Source organism: Sphaerodactylus townsendi, linkage group LG03 (assembly GCF_021028975.2).
Source record: "Sphaerodactylus townsendi isolate TG3544 linkage group LG03, MPM_Stown_v2.3, whole genome shotgun sequence".
NCBI classification, from domain to species: domain Eukaryota; kingdom Metazoa; phylum Chordata; class Lepidosauria; order Squamata; family Sphaerodactylidae; genus Sphaerodactylus; species Sphaerodactylus townsendi.
In genome coordinates, this window is record NC_059427.1 from 164,011,647 (window position 1) to 164,038,011 (window position 26,365).

Here is a 26,365-nt window from a genome sequence, read left to right on the forward strand (position 1 = left end):
TTGGTGACTGCACCCTTCCTGTTGTTTGAGTGGGAACCCTAATCTGACAGGACACAGATTCATCATTGTCTTCCTGAGTGGGACTAGATAACTAGATACCCTGGGCTTCCAAGTGTACATTCAACTTCTAGTCCAGGCTTCTGTTTGGGCCTTCCACTTCCTTTGGGTTTCCAGGGGGACAGGAATGTAAGGGTTCATAGATGTGTCCAGTTGAGTGGTTTTTGGCTGATTACCTCCATCTTCTCCATTGATAGACTTATTTGGTGCTTCCCTCTGGAATCTCAGGTAGGGCATGGATTGTTTGGGGAATCCTTCTCTGCTGGAAAGGTTCCGTACCACCCTCATGTTGGTCCAGGGCTGACCCTGACGGGGGTGGGGCTTGCCCTGCTTTCCAAGCATAACATGTTGCTGTAACAGGGCTAACTTTCTTGGCTGTAAATAGTTGGACGTATCAATACCTATTATACTTTGTCTCACAAAAAGATGTTAGTAGACTGTATATTCCTCTGCCACAGAACTCAACATGCCAGACCGACTTTGTTGTACAATGCTTCACCTGGGTCCTAGTGCCTACCTAGCCCTGCTCCCCTCCATCCATTTGAAAGTTTGATGATAATCGTTCAGTGAGCTTTAAATGCTCTTGTATCAAAGTACCGTGTTCAATAATGCACAGAATAATGGTTTTGACTAAGGCAGTGTGTAAAAATGACCGATCATTCTCACATTCGTTCGAGACTATATTCTAATGTATTGTCAAAGGCTTTCATGGCCAGATTCAACTGGTTGTTGTGGGTTTTCCGGGCTGTATGGACGTAGTCTGGTCGATCTTTTTCCTAACGTTTCGCCTGCATCTGTGGCTTCCATCTTCAGAGGTATATCACAGAGAGAAGTCTGTTACACACTGTGTAAACATTCCCTTCTCACTGGACACTGTGTAACAGACTTCTCTATCTGATACACCTCTGAAGACGCCAGCCACAGATGCAGGCGAAACATCAGGAACAAGATCTACCAGATCACGGCCACACAGCCCAGAAAACCCACAACAACTATATTCTAATGCCAAAGCATACAATTTTCTCAACCACTACACCTCAACTGACTGTACTAATATCTTTATCTGAGACAGAGCATAGTATTAAAATCTCATAATGGTATGTTAGATGGTTAACATTTCTCCAGATTTTAGTGGTGGATAAACTTTGGCAGATCTGTCTTTGTGTTTATCTTGTGAATGGACTGGTATGTTATTTTAATGTTGTTTTCAGCTTGTTGTTTTACTAGGCTCCTTCAGTCTAAGGAGATGTAGGATATAAATGTGTTTAGTAAAATCAATAAGGTCTGTGTACATTAACCTCCCACAAATACATTGCATGTAATCAGTCTGATTGGTTTGCCAAGATAACAATCTCGTTCCTTGCAATCCTTTTGTAATATGGCAGCTGTCCCTCCTCCAGTTGTGGGTAGAGTCTCTCCTAGTGTTTGTTTTTAATTGTTCATCAAGATGGAGGAAAGCTGTATAGTTCCTTGTGTTATCTCTGTTTATGAAATGAATAAGAAATTTAAGAATAGTCTGCCACTGGAGCAGGTTGTCTAGGCTCTAGGGAAACTGTGAAATCATTGTTTTCTGTAGATAGTGTAAACCAACCAACTACCTAGTTAAACATTTACCAAAGATCCGGTGACTCAGGTCCTTCCTCTTCACAAGGTAATGGAGTTGGGTAACTTAAGAGACTGCTTCGAGCTCTTCATTAGTCTAGCATAATTGCCTTTACTTTTACATTTTGACCTGCAGGCAACATGGTGTTGGATGACTAGTTTGCTTCCTGACATTTCAGCAACCGGGTTTCACATTTATAGACTCCGCCTCCTTCCCAGTTGAAGGAGAATCTCCTTTTTTCTTTGTCTTCAACTTCCCTTTCCTGGGGCACAGAAACTGTGAAGATTCTATACAGCAGCAATGGCGAACCTATGACATACCTATCAAAGTGACACACAGCAACTTTCTGAGTGACACGTCAGCTTTCACCAACACCTGCAGACAACTATTCTCCCTATTTGAGTTAACAGAGAAACTGAAGGAACAAAAATACAAGAAATATGCGGCCTTGCACTACTCAGAGCTTAAAATGGATCCCCACCATCCATGGGGGCTTTCCCCACTACAGAAGGGAGCTAAGGTCGACTCGGTTCCCTTCAGTGGAGGGCGATTCCAGGCTGTCCCCACAGCAACTGAGTTGGCCCCCTGGAACTGAGCTAAGTGGGCGGGAACATCTTGGTGCCTGTTTCGCTCCATGATCGTGATTGGCGCTTGTGTTACGGCGGGAAACGGGAGCGTTCTTTTTTTTTACAGTTTACAGTTACATGCGCTTTCTGCCCGCCACGACTCTCCCGTTCTGCGCATGCCACAAAAGCAGCTCATGATTGGTTGAACGGATGAGGTGTCGTTTCAATGCTTCCCCACTTCGAAGCTTTGAAGCGGTATCGACTTTGTTCCGGCAGAAAAGTGTAGTTCATAACTGCGACTAGAATGTCGCAGTTCTGAGGGAGGGGAACTGAGACAAAACAATGTTGATCTCATTGGCAGTGGGGATTCACTGAGGCGAATCTAGATAGAAACCAGTTCAACTATGTCAGTGGGGAAAGCCCCCATATATACATGTGATGTCATCTTCAGAGTTGTGATTGGTGGTGACATGAATATGTAGAGAATTGTTTCTCTTTTGTTTGGGGGGTGGGGAGGGAGGTTTGACATGCCAGCAGAGTTAAGTTAGACATTTCCCAATTTTTTTGACACACCGAGCCCAAAAGGTTCACCATCCCGGTTTTAGAGATACAGTTGGCCCGTCCATATAATGACTTTCCCCATTGTGGTTTTGATATTTCATGGGTGGGCATAAGAAATTAAATGGGGATTTGGGGGGAGTTTTGTGGAAAACATGCGAAGGTCAGCACATGACTCAGACAAAGTTTAGAAACTCAGAAGAAGTTTAGGAACTCAGAAAAGCATTAAAGCAAATTATTGCCATCCCCCCCCCCCACCCCCCCCCCCCCCCACCCCCCCCCCCCCCCACCCCCCCCCCCCCCCACCCCCCCCCCCCCCCACCCCCCCCCCCCCCCACCCCCCCCCCCCCCCACCCCCCCCCCCCCCCACCCCCCCCCCCCCCCACCCCCCCCCCCCCCCACCCCCCCCCCCCCCCACCCCCCCCCCCCCCCACCCCCCCCCCCCCCCACCCCCCCCCCCCCCCACCCCCCCCCCCCCCCACCCCCCCCCCCCCCCACCCCCCCCCCCCCCCACCCCCCCCCCCCCCCACCCCCCCCCCCCCCCACCCCCCCCCCCCCCCACCCCCCCCCCCCCCCACCCCCCCCCCCCCCCACCCCCCCCCCCCCCCACCCCCCCCCCCCCCCACCCCCCCCCCCCCCCACCCCCCCCCCCCCCCACCCCCCCCCCCCCCCACCCCCCCCCCCCCCCACCCCCCCCCCCCCCCACCCCCCCCCCCCCCCACCCCCCCCCCCCCCCACCCCCCCCCCCCCCCACCCCCCCCCCCCCCCACCCCCCCCCCCCCCCACCCCCCCCCCCCCCCACCCCCCCCCCCCCCCACCCCCCCCCCCCCCCACCCCCCCCCCCCCCCACCCCCCCCCCCCCCCACCCCCCCCCCCCCCCACCCCCCCCCCCCCCCACCCCCCCCCCCCCCCACCCCCCCCCCCCCCCACCCCCCCCCCCCCCCACCCCCCCCCCCCCCCACCCCCCCCCCCCCCCACCCCCCCCCCCCCCCACCCCCCCCCCCCCCCACCCCCCCCCCCCCCCACCCCCCCCCCCCCCCACCCCCCCCCCCCCCCACCCCCCCCCCCCCCCACCCCCCCCCCCCCCCACCCCCCCCCCCCCCCACCCCCCCCCCCCCCCACCCCCCCCCCCCCCCACCCCCCCCCCCCCCCACCCCCCCCCCCCCCCACCCCCCCCCCCCCCCACCCCCCCCCCCCCCCACCCCCCCCCCCCCCCACCCCCCCCCCCCCCCACCCCCCCCCCCCCCCACCCCCCCCCCCCCCCACCCCCCCCCCCCCCCACCCCCCCCCCCCCCCACCCCCCCCCCCCCCCACCCCCCCCCCCCCCCACCCCCCCCCCCCCCCACCCCCCCCCCCCCCCACCCCCCCCCCCCCCCACCCCCCCCCCCCCCCACCCCCCCCCCCCCCCACCCCCCCCCCCCCCCACCCCCCCCCCCCCCCACCCCCCCCCCCCCCCACCCCCCCCCCCCCCCACCCCCCCCCCCCCCCACCCCCCCCCCCCCCCACCCCCCCCCCCCCCCACCCCCCCCCCCCCCCACCCCCCCCCCCCCCCACCCCCCCCCCCCCCCACCCCCCCCCCCCCCCACCCCCCCCCCCCCCCACCCCCCCCCCCCCCCACCCCCCCCCCCCCCCACCCCCCCCCCCCCCCACCCCCCCCCCCCCCCACCCCCCCCCCCCCCCACCCCCCCCCCCCCCCACCCCCCCCCCCCCCCACCCCCCCCCCCCCCCACCCCCCCCCCCCCCCACCCCCCCCCCCCCCCACCCCCCCCCCCCCCCACCCCCCCCCCCCCCCACCCCCCCCCCCCCCCACCCCCCCCCCCCCCCACCCCCCCCCCCCCCCACCCCCCCCCCCCCCCACCCCCCCCCCCCCCCACCCCCCCCCCCCCCCACCCCCCCCCCCCCCCACCCCCCCCCCCCCCCACCCCCCCCCCCCCCCACCCCCCCCCCCCCCCACCCCCCCCCCCCCCCACCCCCCCCCCCCCCCACCCCCCCCCCCCCCCACCCCCCCCCCCCCCCACCCCCCCCCCCCCCCACCCCCCCCCCCCCCCACCCCCCCCCCCCCCCACCCCCCCCCCCCCCCACCCCCCCCCCCCCCCACCCCCCCCCCCCCCCACCCCCCCCCCCCCCCACCCCCCCCCCCCCCCACCCCCCCCCCCCCCCACCCCCCCCCCCCCCCACCCCCCCCCCCCCCCACCCCCCCCCCCCCCCACCCCCCCCCCCCCCCACCCCCCCCCCCCCCCACCCCCCCCCCCCCCCACCCCCCCCCCCCCCCACCCCCCCCCCCCCCCACCCCCCCCCCCCCCCACCCCCCCCCCCCCCCACCCCCCCCCCCCCCCACCCCCCCCCCCCCCCACCCCCCCCCCCCCCCACCCCCCCCCCCCCCCACCCCCCCCCCCCCCCACCCCCCCCCCCCCCCACCCCCCCCCCCCCCCACCCCCCCCCCCCCCCACCCCCCCCCCCCCCCACCCCCCCCCCCCCCCACCCCCCCCCCCCCCCACCCCCCCCCCCCCCCACCCCCCCCCCCCCCCACCCCCCCCCCCCCCCACCCCCCCCCCCCCCCACCCCCCCCCCCCCCCACCCCCCCCCCCCCCCACCCCCCCCCCCCCCCACCCCCCCCCCCCCCCACCCCCCCCCCCCCCCACCCCCCCCCCCCCCCACCCCCCCCCCCCCCCACCCCCCCCCCCCCCCACCCCCCCCCCCCCCCACCCCCCCCCCCCCCCACCCCCCCCCCCCCCCACCCCCCCCCCCCCCCACCCCCCCCCCCCCCCACCCCCCCCCCCCCCCACCCCCCCCCCCCCCCACCCCCCCCCCCCCCCACCCCCCCCCCCCCCCACCCCCCCCCCCCCCCACCCCCCCCCCCCCCCACCCCCCCCCCCCCCCACCCCCCCCCCCCCCCACCCCCCCCCCCCCCCACCCCCCCCCCCCCCCACCCCCCCCCCCCCCCACCCCCCCCCCCCCCCACCCCCCCCCCCCCCCACCCCCCCCCCCCCCCACCCCCCCCCCCCCCCACCCCCCCCCCCCCCCACCCCCCCCCCCCCCCACCCCCCCCCCCCCCCACCCCCCCCCCCCCCCACCCCCCCCCCCCCCCACCCCCCCCCCCCCCCACCCCCCCCCCCCCCCACCCCCCCCCCCCCCCACCCCCCCCCCCCCCCACCCCCCCCCCCCCCCACCCCCCCCCCCCCCCACCCCCCCCCCCCCCCACCCCCCCCCCCCCCCACCCCCCCCCCCCCCCACCCCCCCCCCCCCCCACCCCCCCCCCCCCCCACCCCCCCCCCCCCCCACCCCCCCCCCCCCCCACCCCCCCCCCCCCCCACCCCCCCCCCCCCCCACCCCCCCCCCCCCCCACCCCCCCCCCCCCCCACCCCCCCCCCCCCCCACCCCCCCCCCCCCCCACCCCCCCCCCCCCCCACCCCCCCCCCCCCCCACCCCCCCCCCCCCCCACCCCCCCCCCCCCCCACCCCCCCCCCCCCCCACCCCCCCCCCCCCCCACCCCCCCCCCCCCCCACCCCCCCCCCCCCCCACCCCCCCCCCCCCCCACCCCCCCCCCCCCCCACCCCCCCCCCCCCCCACCCCCCCCCCCCCCCACCCCCCCCCCCCCCCACCCCCCCCCCCCCCCACCCCCCCCCCCCCCCACCCCCCCCCCCCCCCACCCCCCCCCCCCCCCACCCCCCCCCCCCCCCACCCCCCCCCCCCCCCACCCCCCCCCCCCCCCACCCCCCCCCCCCCCCACCCCCCCCCCCCCCCACCCCCCCCCCCCCCCACCCCCCCCCCCCCCCACCCCCCCCCCCCCCCACCCCCCCCCCCCCCCACCCCCCCCCCCCCCCACCCCCCCCCCCCCCCACCCCCCCCCCCCCCCACCCCCCCCCCCCCCCACCCCCCCCCCCCCCCACCCCCCCCCCCCCCCACCCCCCCCCCCCCCCACCCCCCCCCCCCCCCACCCCCCCCCCCCCCCACCCCCCCCCCCCCCCACCCCCCCCCCCCCCCACCCCCCCCCCCCCCCACCCCCCCCCCCCCCCACCCCCCCCCCCCCCCACCCCCCCCCCCCCCCACCCCCCCCCCCCCCCACCCCCCCCCCCCCCCACCCCCCCCCCCCCCCACCCCCCCCCCCCCCCACCCCCCCCCCCCCCCACCCCCCCCCCCCCCCACCCCCCCCCCCCCCCACCCCCCCCCCCCCCCACCCCCCCCCCCCCCCACCCCCCCCCCCCCCCACCCCCCCCCCCCCCCACCCCCCCCCCCCCCCACCCCCCCCCCCCCCCACCCCCCCCCCCCCCCACCCCCCCCCCCCCCCACCCCCCCCCCCCCCCACCCCCCCCCCCCCCCACCCCCCCCCCCCCCCACCCCCCCCCCCCCCCACCCCCCCCCCCCCCCACCCCCCCCCCCCCCCACCCCCCCCCCCCCCCACCCCCCCCCCCCCCCACCCCCCCCCCCCCCCACCCCCCCCCCCCCCCACCCCCCCCCCCCCCCACCCCCCCCCCCCCCCACCCCCCCCCCCCCCCACCCCCCCCCCCCCCCACCCCCCCCCCCCCCCACCCCCCCCCCCCCCCACCCCCCCCCCCCCCCACCCCCCCCCCCCCCCACCCCCCCCCCCCCCCACCCCCCCCCCCCCCCACCCCCCCCCCCCCCCACCCCCCCCCCCCCCCACCCCCCCCCCCCCCCACCCCCCCCCCCCCCCACCCCCCCCCCCCCCCACCCCCCCCCCCCCCCACCCCCCCCCCCCCCCACCCCCCCCCCCCCCCACCCCCCCCCCCCCCCACCCCCCCCCCCCCCCACCCCCCCCCCCCCCCACCCCCCCCCCCCCCCACCCCCCCCCCCCCCCACCCCCCCCCCCCCCCACCCCCCCCCCCCCCCACCCCCCCCCCCCCCCACCCCCCCCCCCCCCCACCCCCCCCCCCCCCCACCCCCCCCCCCCCCCACCCCCCCCCCCCCCCACCCCCCCCCCCCCCCACCCCCCCCCCCCCCCACCCCCCCCCCCCCCCACCCCCCCCCCCCCCCACCCCCCCCCCCCCCCACCCCCCCCCCCCCCCACCCCCCCCCCCCCCCACCCCCCCCCCCCCCCACCCCCCCCCCCCCCCACCCCCCCCCCCCCCCACCCCCCCCCCCCCCCACCCCCCCCCCCCCCCACCCCCCCCCCCCCCCACCCCCCCCCCCCCCCACCCCCCCCCCCCCCCACCCCCCCCCCCCCCCACCCCCCCCCCCCCCCACCCCCCCCCCCCCCCACCCCCCCCCCCCCCCACCCCCCCCCCCCCCCACCCCCCCCCCCCCCCACCCCCCCCCCCCCCCACCCCCCCCCCCCCCCACCCCCCCCCCCCCCCACCCCCCCCCCCCCCCACCCCCCCCCCCCCCCACCCCCCCCCCCCCCCACCCCCCCCCCCCCCCACCCCCCCCCCCCCCCACCCCCCCCCCCCCCCACCCCCCCCCCCCCCCACCCCCCCCCCCCCCCACCCCCCCCCCCCCCCACCCCCCCCCCCCCCCACCCCCCCCCCCCCCCACCCCCCCCCCCCCCCACCCCCCCCCCCCCCCACCCCCCCCCCCCCCCACCCCCCCCCCCCCCCACCCCCCCCCCCCCCCACCCCCCCCCCCCCCCACCCCCCCCCCCCCCCACCCCCCCCCCCCCCCACCCCCCCCCCCCCCCACCCCCCCCCCCCCCCACCCCCCCCCCCCCCCACCCCCCCCCCCCCCCACCCCCCCCCCCCCCCACCCCCCCCCCCCCCCACCCCCCCCCCCCCCCACCCCCCCCCCCCCCCACCCCCCCCCCCCCCCACCCCCCCCCCCCCCCACCCCCCCCCCCCCCCACCCCCCCCCCCCCCCACCCCCCCCCCCCCCCACCCCCCCCCCCCCCCACCCCCCCCCCCCCCCACCCCCCCCCCCCCCCACCCCCCCCCCCCCCCACCCCCCCCCCCCCCCACCCCCCCCCCCCCCCACCCCCCCCCCCCCCCACCCCCCCCCCCCCCCACCCCCCCCCCCCCCCACCCCCCCCCCCCCCCACCCCCCCCCCCCCCCACCCCCCCCCCCCCCCACCCCCCCCCCCCCCCACCCCCCCCCCCCCCCACCCCCCCCCCCCCCCACCCCCCCCCCCCCCCACCCCCCCCCCCCCCCACCCCCCCCCCCCCCCACCCCCCCCCCCCCCCACCCCCCCCCCCCCCCACCCCCCCCCCCCCCCACCCCCCCCCCCCCCCACCCCCCCCCCCCCCCACCCCCCCCCCCCCCCACCCCCCCCCCCCCCCACCCCCCCCCCCCCCCACCCCCCCCCCCCCCCACCCCCCCCCCCCCCCACCCCCCCCCCCCCCCACCCCCCCCCCCCCCCACCCCCCCCCCCCCCCACCCCCCCCCCCCCCCACCCCCCCCCCCCCCCACCCCCCCCCCCCCCCACCCCCCCCCCCCCCCACCCCCCCCCCCCCCCACCCCCCCCCCCCCCCACCCCCCCCCCCCCCCACCCCCCCCCCCCCCCACCCCCCCCCCCCCCCACCCCCCCCCCCCCCCACCCCCCCCCCCCCCCACCCCCCCCCCCCCCCACCCCCCCCCCCCCCCACCCCCCCCCCCCCCCACCCCCCCCCCCCCCCACCCCCCCCCCCCCCCACCCCCCCCCCCCCCCACCCCCCCCCCCCCCCACCCCCCCCCCCCCCCACCCCCCCCCCCCCCCACCCCCCCCCCCCCCCACCCCCCCCCCCCCCCACCCCCCCCCCCCCCCACCCCCCCCCCCCCCCACCCCCCCCCCCCCCCACCCCCCCCCCCCCCCACCCCCCCCCCCCCCCACCCCCCCCCCCCCCCACCCCCCCCCCCCCCCACCCCCCCCCCCCCCCACCCCCCCCCCCCCCCACCCCCCCCCCCCCCCACCCCCCCCCCCCCCCACCCCCCCCCCCCCCCACCCCCCCCCCCCCCCACCCCCCCCCCCCCCCACCCCCCCCCCCCCCCACCCCCCCCCCCCCCCACCCCCCCCCCCCCCCACCCCCCCCCCCCCCCACCCCCCCCCCCCCCCACCCCCCCCCCCCCCCACCCCCCCCCCCCCCCACCCCCCCCCCCCCCCACCCCCCCCCCCCCCCACCCCCCCCCCCCCCCACCCCCCCCCCCCCCCACCCCCCCCCCCCCCCACCCCCCCCCCCCCCCACCCCCCCCCCCCCCCACCCCCCCCCCCCCCCACCCCCCCCCCCCCCCACCCCCCCCCCCCCCCACCCCCCCCCCCCCCCACCCCCCCCCCCCCCCACCCCCCCCCCCCCCCACCCCCCCCCCCCCCCACCCCCCCCCCCCCCCACCCCCCCCCCCCCCCACCCCCCCCCCCCCCCACCCCCCCCCCCCCCCACCCCCCCCCCCCCCCACCCCCCCCCCCCCCCACCCCCCCCCCCCCCCACCCCCCCCCCCCCCCACCCCCCCCCCCCCCCACCCCCCCCCCCCCCCACCCCCCCCCCCCCCCACCCCCCCCCCCCCCCACCCCCCCCCCCCCCCACCCCCCCCCCCCCCCACCCCCCCCCCCCCCCACCCCCCCCCCCCCCCACCCCCCCCCCCCCCCACCCCCCCCCCCCCCCACCCCCCCCCCCCCCCACCCCCCCCCCCCCCCACCCCCCCCCCCCCCCACCCCCCCCCCCCCCCACCCCCCCCCCCCCCCACCCCCCCCCCCCCCCACCCCCCCCCCCCCCCACCCCCCCCCCCCCCCACCCCCCCCCCCCCCCACCCCCCCCCCCCCCCACCCCCCCCCCCCCCCACCCCCCCCCCCCCCCACCCCCCCCCCCCCCCACCCCCCCCCCCCCCCACCCCCCCCCCCCCCCACCCCCCCCCCCCCCCACCCCCCCCCCCCCCCACCCCCCCCCCCCCCCACCCCCCCCCCCCCCCACCCCCCCCCCCCCCCACCCCCCCCCCCCCCCACCCCCCCCCCCCCCCACCCCCCCCCCCCCCCACCCCCCCCCCCCCCCACCCCCCCCCCCCCCCACCCCCCCCCCCCCCCACCCCCCCCCCCCCCCACCCCCCCCCCCCCCCACCCCCCCCCCCCCCCACCCCCCCCCCCCCCCACCCCCCCCCCCCCCCACCCCCCCCCCCCCCCACCCCCCCCCCCCCCCACCCCCCCCCCCCCCCACCCCCCCCCCCCCCCACCCCCCCCCCCCCCCACCCCCCCCCCCCCCCACCCCCCCCCCCCCCCACCCCCCCCCCCCCCCACCCCCCCCCCCCCCCACCCCCCCCCCCCCCCACCCCCCCCCCCCCCCACCCCCCCCCCCCCCCACCCCCCCCCCCCCCCACCCCCCCCCCCCCCCACCCCCCCCCCCCCCCACCCCCCCCCCCCCCCACCCCCCCCCCCCCCCACCCCCCCCCCCCCCCACCCCCCCCCCCCCCCACCCCCCCCCCCCCCCACCCCCCCCCCCCCCCACCCCCCCCCCCCCCCACCCCCCCCCCCCCCCACCCCCCCCCCCCCCCACCCCCCCCCCCCCCCACCCCCCCCCCCCCCCACCCCCCCCCCCCCCCACCCCCCCCCCCCCCCACCCCCCCCCCCCCCCACCCCCCCCCCCCCCCACCCCCCCCCCCCCCCACCCCCCCCCCCCCCCACCCCCCCCCCCCCCCACCCCCCCCCCCCCCCACCCCCCCCCCCCCCCACCCCCCCCCCCCCCCACCCCCCCCCCCCCCCACCCCCCCCCCCCCCCACCCCCCCCCCCCCCCACCCCCCCCCCCCCCCACCCCCCCCCCCCCCCACCCCCCCCCCCCCCCACCCCCCCCCCCCCCCACCCCCCCCCCCCCCCACCCCCCCCCCCCCCCACCCCCCCCCCCCCCCACCCCCCCCCCCCCCCACCCCCCCCCCCCCCCACCCCCCCCCCCCCCCACCCCCCCCCCCCCCCACCCCCCCCCCCCCCCACCCCCCCCCCCCCCCACCCCCCCCCCCCCCCACCCCCCCCCCCCCCCACCCCCCCCCCCCCCCACCCCCCCCCCCCCCCACCCCCCCCCCCCCCCACCCCCCCCCCCCCCCACCCCCCCCCCCCCCCACCCCCCCCCCCCCCCACCCCCCCCCCCCCCCACCCCCCCCCCCCCCCACCCCCCCCCCCCCCCACCCCCCCCCCCCCCCACCCCCCCCCCCCCCCACCCCCCCCCCCCCCCACCCCCCCCCCCCCCCACCCCCCCCCCCCCCCACCCCCCCCCCCCCCCACCCCCCCCCCCCCCCACCCCCCCCCCCCCCCACCCCCCCCCCCCCCCACCCCCCCCCCCCCCCACCCCCCCCCCCCCCCACCCCCCCCCCCCCCCACCCCCCCCCCCCCCCACCCCCCCCCCCCCCCACCCCCCCCCCCCCCCACCCCCCCCCCCCCCCACCCCCCCCCCCCCCCACCCCCCCCCCCCCCCACCCCCCCCCCCCCCCACCCCCCCCCCCCCCCACCCCCCCCCCCCCCCACCCCCCCCCCCCCCCACCCCCCCCCCCCCCCACCCCCCCCCCCCCCCACCCCCCCCCCCCCCCACCCCCCCCCCCCCCCACCCCCCCCCCCCCCCACCCCCCCCCCCCCCCACCCCCCCCCCCCCCCACCCCCCCCCCCCCCCACCCCCCCCCCCCCCCACCCCCCCCCCCCCCCACCCCCCCCCCCCCCCACCCCCCCCCCCCCCCACCCCCCCCCCCCCCCACCCCCCCCCCCCCCCACCCCCCCCCCCCCCCACCCCCCCCCCCCCCCACCCCCCCCCCCCCCCACCCCCCCCCCCCCCCACCCCCCCCCCCCCCCACCCCCCCCCCCCCCCACCCCCCCCCCCCCCCACCCCCCCCCCCCCCCACCCCCCCCCCCCCCCACCCCCCCCCCCCCCCACCCCCCCCCCCCCCCACCCCCCCCCCCCCCCACCCCCCCCCCCCCCCACCCCCCCCCCCCCCCACCCCCCCCCCCCCCCACCCCCCCCCCCCCCCACCCCCCCCCCCCCCCACCCCCCCCCCCCCCCACCCCCCCCCCCCCCCACCCCCCCCCCCCCCCACCCCCCCCCCCCCCCACCCCCCCCCCCCCCCACCCCCCCCCCCCCCCACCCCCCCCCCCCCCCACCCCCCCCCCCCCCCACCCCCCCCCCCCCCCACCCCCCCCCCCCCCCACCCCCCCCCCCCCCCACCCCCCCCCCCCCCCACCCCCCCCCCCCCCCACCCCCCCCCCCCCCCACCCCCCCCCCCCCCCACCCCCCCCCCCCCCCACCCCCCCCCCCCCCCACCCCCCCCCCCCCCCACCCCCCCCCCCCCCCACCCCCCCCCCCCCCCACCCCCCCCCCCCCCCACCCCCCCCCCCCCCCACCCCCCCCCCCCCCCACCCCCCAGTATTGGATCTAGCCCTTGTGATAATCCATCTCTGTTGGGGTACAGTTAATAATTCAAGATATTTGGCTATGTGCCCCTGTTCCGGTATTATTCCGACAGAGAGGGGTGAGCATGATTTATTTGCTTTCCCCAACAAGATATGATATTCCTGTTCTAGAAGTCTACTTTTTAAGGTTCGGAAAATCTCTCTGGGTGTCAGCATACAGAGATCTTCAAGCAATAAACCTATTGAGTAAATTTTTGATTTGAGAAGTTGATACCATTCAGAGGCAAATAGGTCTGGGCACGCTGTGTATATTAAAGGACTTTTAAAGGACTGCTTTTCTGCCTGCTTCATGTAGGTTCATCTGATCAGTTTCGGTGGGTGAACCTCTGAGTACAGCTGCCGCACAACTATAAAACTCCACGGCTTGGGTCCAACAGTGATTTCAACTGATGGACCTCCTCTTGCTGCACGCTGAAGTGCTGCTTTTGTGGGACTGGGGCCCTCCTAGGAACAGCACAGGGGGAGTTGGAGGTTAGCGCCATCAACCGAAACCTTCCACTGGATCCAAGCCCATATGATGACAGTGAAGGCGAGTTGCTTTTATACCCCGCTTTTCTCTACCTTAAGGAGTCTCAAAGCGGCTTACAATCGCAATCTGTATCTCTCCCCACAGCAGGCACCTTGTGAGGTGGGTGGGGCTGAGAGGATTCTGAGAAAACTGTGACTGGCCCAAGATCACCCAGCAGGCTTCGTGGGGAAGAGCTGAGAAACAAACCTGGTTCTCCAGATGAGAGTTTGCTGCTCTTAATCACTAAACCACGCTGGTTATCTGATAACAACACACAGGAAGATCTGATGGCTGGCAATATCCTCATCAGTTCTAGCCACACTCCTTTAGTTCTTGTGGTAGTTCGATCAAATTTGAAAACACCGCCCAGCAGATAATTGTATACACATTAATCATAAGTGTTTGTGATAAAGAATCTGGAATCTGGAAATAAAGGGGGGGGGAATGGTGTAACTGTTGTGTAGTGACCTGGGTTTCTGGCGGCTCTCCAGATGTTCATGGACTACAATTCCTATCAGCCCCTGCCAACTTGGCCAATTGGCCATGCTGGCAGGGGCTGATGGGATTTGTAGTCCATGAACATCTGGAGAGCCGCAGGTTGCAGACCCCTGTATCAACATTTTATATTCTAATGGAAACATGACTCATTTTGAACATGACCGTAGTTCAGTATAATCTGTAGATAATTTCAGGCCAGTAACAACTAACTACTACATAGGAATGTTAAAAACCCTAAATTCAGGAATTTGGAGCTGGAATCTCTAGATCTGCCCATTGAAGCAAGGTTGCCCCTGTTAACACAAGTATTTCCTTATACTTTATTACCTGTGGATCAGAAGTCAGTTACTACGTTTCCACCGTATAACTGGCCAAACTGACTTTTGGAAATTTGTGATATTGAGGGGTAATGTAAGAAGTGGCTTCTTTGCTTTGCTTCCTGTTCCCCGAATGAAGTTTCGAAATCAGAATTTGCGTTTTCCAGATATCGAATTATAATCTATCAGCTTGTCAGCATGGGCCACCGGCCATGCTGGTAGGGGCTGATGGGAATTGTAGTTCCTGAACATCTGGAGAGCCGCAGGTTCCCTACCCCTGTTCTAAACAGAACGAACCAAGATTTTCATATGATTCCTCATGCCTTTCTAAGTAGTGGAACCTTGGTTTTCGTTGGTAATCCATCTGAAAAGAATCAATGAAAACCGAAACCCATGATAACCGAGGCAAATTTTTCCATAGGAATCAATATAAATCCAATTCATCTGTTTTAGGCACTCCAAAAAAATACCAAAAACACATTTTTTGGTGAAGAAACATAGTGTTTAATGCTGAAAACAGTAACAAACAATATTTACACTAGGACCAGCTTCAGAGCCAATGGACCAGTGTCGCACCAGAGAGCTGTCCAAAGAGGTCTGTTTCTGACGCCTCTTTAAGATTTGTCTGAAATGGGGCAAGACATTGTCATTAAACAAGTTGCAGACACGGCCTGCAACAGCTTTGTCCGGGTGATTGTTCTCCACAAACCCCTGCCCCTTACTGCAAATCCATGAAAACCAAGGCAAATCGATGAATACCGAGACAAATTTTTCACTGAAAAAATCGATGAAAACCGAAACCGATGAAAACCGAGGTTCCACTGTATTTGGTGTTCTATAAGGATGATGTCTAATCTTGGTCTTCTGTAAGGATGATGTCTAGCTCTGGTCCCTCTCCTAGAAGGAAATGATCCCTTTAAAAAAAGAAATGCGTCATCAACCATCATCAAATCTTTATTACAGTCATTGTCCAGCATAAGATAAATGATATAAAGGATCGACCATAAAGGATATGCCATATTAAAACAGTAAGCACAACGACATACCTGCGGGACCGCCTCTCCCCGTATTGCCCCTCTAGACCCCTCCACTCATCGGGGGGGGGGATTTAATGGTGGTCCCTGGCCCAAGACAGGTTCGGCTGGCCTCTACTAGGGCCAGGGCTTTTTTGGCCCTGGCCTCCACCTGGTGGAATGAGCTCCTAGCTGAGATCAGGGCCCTGCGGGACATCTGTGAGTTCCGCAGGGCCTGCAAGACTGAGCTCTTCCGCCAGGCTTTTATATTGTGCCAGCTGGCCTGACCGGAAAATTGCTGCCTCCCATGGGTGTCTGGTTAGGGTTTTATCACCATCTGTTTCTTTTTATTGTTGATTGTGAAAGTTTTAAATTATACCGTTTGTGCTGATATTGGTTTTATATTGTCTGACTGTTGTGGTTTTATTGATGTTTGCCGCCCTGAGCCCTGTGGGAAGGGCGGGATATACATTGAATATAAAAAATAAAATAAAAAACTACTATAGGGGATAAAAAGAACTTAAAAGGGGGGGTTGATATAAAAAGACACTAAAATTATTAAATTGAAGGCTATAGCTATCAAGTCACTAAGCCTACTTTGTTGCACAGAAAACCTGCGACATATTTCAAAGTTCTGTTACGCAGAACCTGTTACACAGAACCTATAAGTCAGTGATGGCGAACCTTTTAGAGACTGAGTGCCCAAATTGCAGCCCAAAACCCACTTATTTATCACCAAGTGCCCACACAGCAATTTACCCTGAATACTGAGGTTTTAGTTTAGAAAAAATGGTTGGCTCCAAGGTGCACGTTACTCGGGAGTAAGCTTGGTGAAGCAACGCTTTGAATGGGTGAATCATGACCCTAGGAGGGTTTACTCAGAAGCAAGCCCCATTGCCAGCAACTGAGCTTACTCCCAGGTAAAGGATCGTGCCCAGGCTTGCCTAGATATGTGTGTGTGTGTATGGGGGTGATTTTCCGCCCCCCCATATGATGAACTCTGTGCACATGTGCCCACAGAAAGGGCTCTGAGTGCCACCTCTGGCACCCGTGCCATAGGTTTGCCACCGCTGCTATAAGTTATATCAGGATTGGTGTCTGTAAGTAACATGGAAATGTGAAATTGTTCTGTATGACTCAAAAAGAAATAACTTTTGTATGATTTTTCTTGGATGTTCCTCAAAGAGTCCCTGTGTTTGTCTTAACCCAAAACTTCAAGAAAATCCAGGTGGGGGCAGGGCAATCGTCCTATCCAAAATTTAATTTATACTGGTGGGGCAACTCTATAAATTTTATCTCAACTGTGAGGGAGCCCCTTTCCATTGAACAAATCCTGCACTAGCTATGGTAAAGTGAAATGATCCATGTCTATGAATGGCAACAGATCACATGGGTTCTTCCCTCAGAATCAGCACAAGGCAAAGGTGATTGATAGCTCCATCCAAAGCTCTCGATGGTGGGACACAGCACCACTAGGGTGTCGCCCCGTTGCCTCCAAGAAAGCAAAAAACGCAAACCTCCTCCCCACTGCCAGAAAGCCCTCCATGGGACCTCCAGACACACAGTCACCAGTGCAGTTCTATTTATTGCTATCTACTAACAAAGTGCTTCGCCAGACCACAGGTGTTTTCAGGCACACATCACACTGCTGTCTGTGCTAACTATATACAAAAGTGGTACCAATCAGGTGCCCTCACCTTATCAGGTTTTGCACACGGTACAAACTGTGCACTTGGTACTAATCTGCACACGGCACCTGTTAGAAGGAGGGCCCAACTGTCATTTAGATTTTGCTCATCTAAACCAGGGGTCTTCAAACTATGGCCCTCCAGATGTTCATGGACTACAATTCCCATCAGCCCCTGCCAGCATAGCCAAGTGGTACGACTCATGGGAATTGTAGTCTATGAACATCTGGAGGGCCATAGTTTGAAGACCTCTGATCTAAACATTTACACATGTTCTGACAATACCCTCACTGGAATGACGGAAAACCTGGAATAACAACTGCATATTTGGTGTCAGAGCTATGAGGAAGCCGCAGAGAAATGTGGCAAAGCAACAACAGGGAAGGGAAGGAAAGTGGTTCTGTAGGCCTTGTATGGCAGCATTATTGAGGGTCAGAGACCAATTAAAATGATCAGAGACCAGTTAAAATTGATGTACCTGGCGTATTAACAGCAAAATACCTCTCTGTGCAGCTTCTCGACATGTGCATGCAGAATTGTGGCCCAAGCTTCCAGTCCCTGGTAGTGAAGCGGGAGTTCTGCAAAGACCGGCTGGTAAAACTGCTGAATCCAAGGTTCAACCTACCTGTCGATATGCAGGAGAAGATCTTGACCTTTATCATGGTGAGCAATTCCCTCCCTCCTCAAAATAAAACTAATCTATCTTGGCAGTAAATATTTCATGATTACTGGGTCTAAGGGAATGGGGTGGAGGTGGGAGCCTGTAGCCAGCTTTCCTTTTGGTCTGTTTCTCTGTTCAGCTACACTGAGAACAGGGCGATAGGAAATAAGGCAACAGCAGTCAAGAAGAGGCTGGCGGAGTTGACTATCAGCCTGTGGAATTTCATGATACGTCCACATGTTAAGGTGAACTGTTAACACATCGTTGAGAGGGCTACATAACTAACTTTTGTCCACTGTTGGGAAAGACATTCTTGACACATTTGGGCAAGCCTTGTCATGTAGGAATGCTTTCACAAGACTGCCACATACAGTGCCATGAGCTATACTGGTGTTGGATCTTACGCCCTCAGGGTCCATCTTTTGTGACTAATACAGGATGCTGTAACAGGTAACACAGTATACTAGTGTCCATCTTTCATGAGTAATATAAGATACCATAAAGCAAGCCTTGACGGATTTTCTTGGGCACCACATTTCTAACAGCTGGGTATTTTTGGTTCTTTTTTCCCCTGCCAGCAATGAGAATTGGGGGAAGGAAGGTAAGATAGCTTGAGCCCTTTGTGAGGGGGAAAGTGTAGAGAATAAATATCTTAAATAAGTATGCATGTCTGTCATGACCCCCTTTAATCCTTTCCGATTATAGCCCCAAATTCCTTAGTCATTCTGCATACAGAAGGTGCTTCAAGACCTGGATCATTTTGGTTGTGTTTTTCTGAATCTTTTCCGGTGGTACAGTATTTTCTTTAGAAATAACCACAACTGCGCACATTTTTCAGTTAGTCAGTTTTATTACGGTCATTAGGCCAGCAAAAAAGAGAAGAGAAGAACAAAAAAAAGAAAGAACAATAAACAAAAGAAAAAAATCGAATTTGTACAGAAATCCATGGTATAAGTCTATACACAAAAAATATCATCAGCTTGTAGCATTATTACGGTCACCATCATGTGGTCTGGCTCTTGGTCCTAACATGATTCTTCGCTTATTATGTGCCAGCATACAAAATTTAGCTACCTGCTGAGATATAAAAGAAACTCGGTCTTCCAGTAAAATTCTCACAAGAACTGAATCGGAATTAGCTATAGTTAAATTTCTGTACTGAATGAACAATGGATGAATTAAAGCCTCCCTTTCCCCTTTACGGAGTTCACAATGCAATAGAATATGTAATACAGAGTCCACTTCCCCTGAGTTACAAACACATAATCTCCTATGCCGTGGGATTTTTTGAAATCTGCCCATTAGATTGGCTGATGGAAAAGCGCCAAAACGGGCCCTAGAAAAGGGCGAGCGTGCACATTATTCCAATTGAGACCACAATATAGATCTGGACAGTGACATATATCTGGACAGGAACATTACAGTTTTATTTTCAATACCTTTCTTATAATCCTGAAGATGGAATTGACTTGTTGATGTTTTCACTAAGCTATCTGTCATCACTTTTATGAATAATATAGGATACCATGAATCAGGTCTTGACAAATTTCCTTGGGTCTAGGAGCCAGCCTAAACATTTACAAGCCAAACTAATTTTTATCCTTCAGAGTTTTGTGTTTTTATTTCAATGACCACATTTTCCTAACTATTGCTACAACAAAACCTAGTCCTAACCCCATCACCATTTATTGTTATTTTATTAAAGCTATGACAAAAATAGTGTTGTGTGTAAATAAATATCGTGGTAACTCTGGTTGTCATGACTATAACAAAAAGTAAATCTCTATACTTAACGTGTCTTCGTAATTTCTCATAATTCCATTAGTTCTTTTTAAAGCTCCATTTAATTGTACTGGAGCCAATAGAAAAAGCAACTAGGGGGCTTTCCCCACTTACCATTTGCTGCACGCTACTCCGGGAAAGTAGCGCGGGGTCCAGCGGCGCTCCCCACTTGCAAGGGCGGCAACCACACAGCTGCCCCGATGCTGCCGCTCTCCCGCCCCTTCAGCATGCGTCATTTTTGGCGCTGAAGAAACGGCACCTTCTGACTGCCCCGCGCAGAGCACGGGGCAGTGGGAAACACAACCCTGCGGCAGAAATCACTCGTACTGGGAGCGCGCTTGGAGTAGCGCGCCGCAAATGGTAAGTGGGGAAAGCCCCTAGGAGAAAAATCAGTTCATTTACCCCTGTGGGATGGTATGAAGCTAAATTTACTTATAAACAGCAATGACGAGAACTTGAAATAGTAAAGATGCTTTATGTTGGATCTAGGCAGTATTTGGACTCAATCTTGGCCCGCTTCCCTCCTTATTACAGCTCCTGCTCCACAGGGCTTTTGTCCATGCAAGTTATATGATTCCAAACCTGCTTTTGCAAGATCAAGTCACTGAACAAAAATTAGAGTGAGATTGACATTGTGGTGACATTTGCACTTTGAAAACATTTGTCCGAAAAATCCAGCTGTGATTATCAGAAGCAGAATCTCCCCAACAGACACACCCAACAAAATCAAGAATAAAATAAACACTTTCCTTGGAGCAAAGAATTGGAGCCTTTTAAGGGGGTGGGTAGAAATGAATATGAGTGTTGTGGTATCATAAAGACTAACAAGCGTTTATCCTAGCATAGACTTTTGTGGACTAAATCCTGTTTCATCAAATGCGTGTAATAGAGCCAAGTAGTCAGACATATACATAAATTATGAAGGAAAAAAGTTGTAAACAGCAGGACCAAAGAGTCGTGAAATGCAGGAAGTACATGGTACAATGCAATTAATTAAAATTCAGAAGTAATCTAGAACAATACAGAGATAATTCCCAATAGCAGTAATTGTTGATAGCATAATTTCTTTAGTTTTGTAAACCAGTTTATGGGTGCATGTGTGACCCGTCAAGCCGTCAAGTTACAGGTTACTTATGGTGAACTCACAGAGTTTTCAAGGCAAGAGACGTTCGGAGGTGGTTTGCCACTGCCTACCTCTCAGTGAACTGAGAGTTCTGAGAGAACTGTGGCTGGCCTAAGGTCACCCAGCAGGCTTCATGTGGAGGAGTAGGGAATTAAACCTGGTTTTCCAGGTTAAAATCCACTGCTCTTAATCATGATAGCTTCTAACCAGCTTATCACTTACAAATAATTTTTAGTTGCCATGTGTTTGGGTAGAAACTTGTTTAATTGGTGATAGCTATTTTTTCGCAAACAGACTTGGGCCCGAGGATTCCAAGGTGCTGTGGATGTGACTGAAGTCAAGGAAGTTTACCTGGAGCTTCTCAAGAAAGGAGTCGAATTTCCAACCTGTGGAATTCAGAAGGTAATGTGTTGGCGAATACTGGGCATTCCACATGTACAGCTTATCACAGGTTTTCCCAGTGGTCAGACCTTGTGTCTTGAAAACAGTTTCTGTGATATCATTCCACGCACGTTCATTCCCCCCATAATTTGTCCCTTTGTTCTTCAGTTGCATTTATTCCACACACTACTGCTGAAAACATATTACTCCCAATGGAGGTCTGATGCAGAAAAATAACCCTCCCCTTGAGCCATTTTATCTTACATCTCACCCTCTGTTTTCGAAAGAACGTTCCCCCCTCTATTGCATTAGCAATATGCCACCCCTCCCTCACTCCCCTCCCTCACTCCCCTTCCCTTGCATGCCATCCCTCCCCTCCCTCCACTTGGGTGGGTGGGCCATGTCCAGATGCCGGGCCGCCTCCCTCCCCTCCCTTGTATGCCACCCCTCCCCTCCCTCCCTCCCCTTCCCTTGCATGCCACCCCTCCCCTCCCTCCCTCCCCTTCCCTTGCATGCCACCCCTCCCCTCCCTCCCTCCCCTTCCCTTGCATGCCACCCCACCCCTCCCCCTCCCTCACTCCCCTTCCCTTGCATGCCACCCCTCCCCCTCCCTCCCTCCCCTCCCTTGTATGCCCCCCCCCCCCCTCCCTCCCTCCCCCTCCCTTGTATGCCACCCCTCCCCCTCCCCTCCCTCCCCTTCCCTTGCATGCCACCCCTCCCTCCCTCACTCCCCTTCCCTTGCATTCCACCACTCCCCCTCCCTCCCCTCCCTAGGTTGGTTGTATCATCTTTGTCACATTTAGGGGGGAAGTGAATGAAATTGACAACGGAAATTGCTGTTGCAGGAGGAAACTGACAAATCCTTATCAGGTTCCTCTGGCAAGAGCAACTTCCCTTGTCAATTTCACTGGCTCCTAGCAGCAAACACATTTTGTCTTTGCCTTAAGTGACCCTTCTGGTTCCTGATGAAACTGACAAAGCTGATACAATTGACCTGGCTTGTGTCTCTGCCCCTTACATTACATTGTTAATGTGATTTTGAAAAAAAAAAGAACTCCTTTTGAAAATGGAGGATGAGGGAGAAAAGAAAATGGCAGAAAGGGAAGTTGCACAACTACATGGGGGCATGAATAAAGGCCAGGTGTTTGGTGGGGTGGAGAAATAAAGACTGTTCCAACATGATTGCATGCTCAATGGATCAGGGGAAAAATTGCTGTAAAAGTGCTTGGGATACTGAAGAAGAATGAAGGGAAAACGTTTCTGGAACCAAACAGGAAAAAAAATGTACAGAATTAAAAGAGAAAGAAAGAAGCATTTGGCGGCAAGATAAGGTTGTAAACAACTTGTATGGAAAAAGCCACTGATTGGGAGCAGGATATGCAAATTGCAAGACCTACATGAATAGAGAAGGTGTGCTGATTAATTCCAGAATAATGCATGTTTGAAATAATGTTCTCCTTGCTCAGGAAGCCAGTCATGCATTCTCCCTTGGAGCACTTAAAATCACGGAGTGGGAGGCACTGTTTTCTTAAACAGGAAGTATAATACCTGTGACTGCCCACGAGATCTGGAATCTCAGGTGGCTCTTCAGGTTAAGGGAAATTAAGTGTCCAAGTTGCCTTGCAGGCTTAGCAGGTCTCATCTCAGCCAAAATAAAAACAATACTGAACAAGTGTGGGCGAAGCACAAGGTATATTTTGCAGCTGGAATAGGACAGAAAACCTAAAAGAAATGATATGAGGAAAGTGATTTCTCCCAGAGTGTGTCTGGTGGGATCCAAATCTACTGATTGTTTTTTGCACATTTGTTTATTTATTTAGCCAGGCATCCATGCCTCTTACGTTGTTTATTATTTACAAAATGTACAGCACACCTTTCTGCCCTGGTAAAGGGGTCCAAGGCAGATTAAAACATGTAATAAAATCACATTTCAAAAAGCATTAAAAACAAAAGAACTACCCATCGCTGAAACAATTAAAACCAAATCTAAAATGCATATACAAAAACATAAAACAACAATTAAAATATAGGACAGAAAGAAAAGATGACCAAAAAGAAAAAAAGGGGGGGAAAGGGAACCAACATGGGGTAGTGGTTAAGAGCAGGTGGGCTCTAACTTGGAGAGCTGGGTTTGATTCCCCACGCCTCCACGTGCGGGGTGGAGTCTTAACTGGTGAAGTGAATTTGTTTCTCCACTCCTCCACAAGTCACTGTTCTCTAAGAACTCTCTCCAGCTCCTTCTGCACATGCAGAATAATGCACTTTCAATTCACTGTCACAATTGTTTGAAAGTGGATTTTGCTATTCCACATAGTAAAATCCATCTGCAAAGTACATTGAAAGTGGATTGAAAGTGCATTATTCTGCATGTGCAGAAGAGGCCTCAGCCCCACCTACCTCACAAGGTGTCTGTTGTGGGAAGAGGAAGGGGTGGAGTTTGTAAGCTAGTTTGAGACTCCTTATGGTTGAGAAAAGTGGGGTATAAATCCAGAACTCTTCTTTGTCTTCTTTTACTTGTTGGCAAAAGATGGTAACAGGAGGGGACAGATGAGTCTCCCCAGGGAGAGAGGTCCAGAGTTCTGGTGACATGACTGAGAAGGCCTTCACCCTGGTTGTCATTCATCTAATGTTAGAAGGCTGGGGCTCCTGAAACAGGGCCTTGTAAAATGACTATAGTAGTTGGGTAGATTTATAAGGTTCATAAGGTTCATAAGGTTCATAAGGTTCATAGAGCTTTAAGGTCAACACCAGCACCTTGAATTGGGCCTGGAAACAAACTGGAAACCTGCACAGATGGGTCGAGAATTGTGTGATGTGGTCTCTGTGACCTGCTTCAGTCAACATCCTCACGGCAGCATTCTGCACCAATTGAAGCTTCCAAGGGCAGCCCCACATAGAGCGCATTGCCGTAATCTAGTCTAGATGTAACAAGGACATGCATTGAGGTGGCCAGATTTTCTCTGCCAGGGAAAGGCCGCTGCTGACTTACCAGCTGAAGCTGGTGAAAGACACTCCTGGCCACAGTGGCCATCTGCTTATCTAGCAGTGAGACTAGGTCCAAGAACACCCCCGGACAACAGATCTGTTGCTTCAAGAGGAATGCAACCGCAGCCAGAGCAAATGAAACCTTAAATCCCAGGCCAGCTCCTCTGCTCACCAGTAGCACTTCTGCCTTGTTGGAATTAAGCTTCAGAATTTTAAGGTTCAGAAGTTTTAAGGTTCTCTTTCTCACTGAGCGTCAGCCTTTCCAGATCCGAGATGTTCAGAAGAACATTAGTTACTAAGGAGCAGGGACCAATGGGTGCTGCTTATCTTGGAGTCCTCCAGGCATGATATTTTAGGATGTAACTTTTTCAGAAATTGTAGCCATCCCTGATTGCTGTAACCCTCCCTCATTTCTTTTTTCCCCCAAAAAAGTTTTACTCTTTTTTCTCTCCCTGGTCTAAAATAATAATGCTTTAATATTCATTGCCTTTGTCTATTTACAGCCTTTGAGTCAGACTTCCACAAAGGCATCCTTGTCTCACAGAACCGCCAAGAATGGTTTGGCAGACTCCCTCCCTGCTGGTACAACAATAACACTAATTCCTGAACAGGTACGGTGCCTCAGTGTTTTTTCCGATTGCAAAAGTGTGCATGTGTTGTCATAATTCAATACAACAACCTTTATTAGGCATATTGAAATAGGCTCCAGAGCGTTACAGACATTTCTGAAGTACAAATCAAAAGTACATTCAAAACACAGACAGATAAACTGTATCTAGCATTGGACGTTACTTAGAAAGTTCTGTCACTTGTAAAAGAAATTTTCTACTTTTTCCAAGAGCACAGCCTCTGTGTTATTTAACAAAAGCTACACAACAGAGTTGTCAGAGTCTCTTTCAGATTTGTCTAAGACCAGCCCAGGAGAGAAATTCCTAATACCCACATATCTCGGACAGTCAAGTATAATGTGAGCAAGAGTCTCCACTTGGTTTTTACAGTGTGGACAGACCAGATCCTGGAGAGGGATAGATAGGTAGTGACCCTTTGTAATGGCTGATGGGAAAGTATTGCATCTGGCCCTTGTAATAATCCATCTCTGTTGGGGTTCAGTTAATAGTTCAAGATATTTGGCTATGTGCCCCTGTTCTGGTACTATGCCAACAGAAAGGGGTGAGCATGATTTGTTTGCTTGGCCCAACAAGATATGGTATTCCTGTTCTAAAAGTCTGCTTTTTAAGGTTTGCAGAATCTCACTGGGTGACAGCATACAGAGATCTTCAAGTATTAAACCTAGAGAGTAGATTTTTGATTTAAGAAATTGATACCATTCGGAGGCAAATAGGTCTGGGCGCACAATATATGTTAAACTGCACTCATCAGAGTTAAAACATAGTTTGATCCAATACTTGAATGTATTCAGCCATGCTCTTGTCATAATTCACTATTGCATAGAGGGTTTAAACAGATGCTTGCGTGTTATTGGTAGCTCTTTTTTTGTAAAAGGTGGGTCTGCACAGAGACGAAATGTAATGGAGTTACAGGACACAATACAAACTGTTTTGGAGGGGGGTGGACTTTGCACAGGTCCCGCCCCCAAAATGAGCTTGCCCCATTTTATTTCCCTCAACCTAGGATTTTCAAAAATCACTCAACCAGCAATCATTTTGCAAAATCCCAGGTTGGAGCCGCTTCCACTCGAACAGCCGGGCAGGAAGCACTATATTTCTCTCCCTTCCACCATTCCGTCCTCAGGGAGAATCCACCTGCCGTTACCCTGCCAATGCAGGAAGGCCCATTTTTCATTTTTCTTTTAATTTTGCATGTTGCACATGTGCAGCTATGCAGGTGCAGCTGGTGGTATTGTGGGATGATCGGCATGACTTCGGGGGTTCATTTCTGTATGCTGGCGCAGCTACGAATGTGTTTCAGGAAATTAGAAAGAACAAAGAGAAGCATCTCTGTGCAAAGACATGGAAACAACCCAGATTGTTTTCCTGGGCTCCAATCGCTGCCTGCACGGCACGCATGTGAATGGGAAAAAGGAAAGCAGGTTCCTTTATAATGTCTGCAACCTGTCATACATTTGCTGTGCGGAATCGACCAGAGTGATGCTATCTGGTTTTTGCCCCAGGAAGCTGCAAAAGTATGCACATATCTTTAAAGAAGAAGAAGAATTGGAGTTATATCCCCCCTTTCTCTCCTGTAGGAAGACTCAAAGGGGCTTACAAACTCCTTCCCCCCCTCAAAACAAACACTCTGTGAGGTAGGTGGGGCTGAGAGAGTTCAGAAGAACTGTGACTAGCCCAAGGTCACCCAGCCGCATGTGTGGG

The 26,365-nt window shown here is 62.8% G+C and overlaps 1 protein-coding gene across 2 annotated transcripts in view; it reads left to right on the top strand.

Annotated features, from left to right (window-relative positions):
• The window catches only part of TOM1L1 (target of myb1 like 1 membrane trafficking protein), an 88,999-nt gene that overhangs the window by 32,355 nt on the left and 30,279 nt on the right, over nt 1-26,365 (top strand). For both annotated transcript variants that reach the window (XM_048489812.1, XM_048489813.1), the window contains 3 exons: nt 17,617-17,766; nt 20,964-21,071; nt 24,539-24,646. In XM_048489812.1, the coding sequence (XP_048345769.1) occupies nt 17,617-17,766; nt 20,964-21,071; nt 24,539-24,646 (366 nt within the window). The remainder of the gene's footprint in view (nt 1-17,616; nt 17,767-20,963; nt 21,072-24,538; nt 24,647-26,365) is intronic.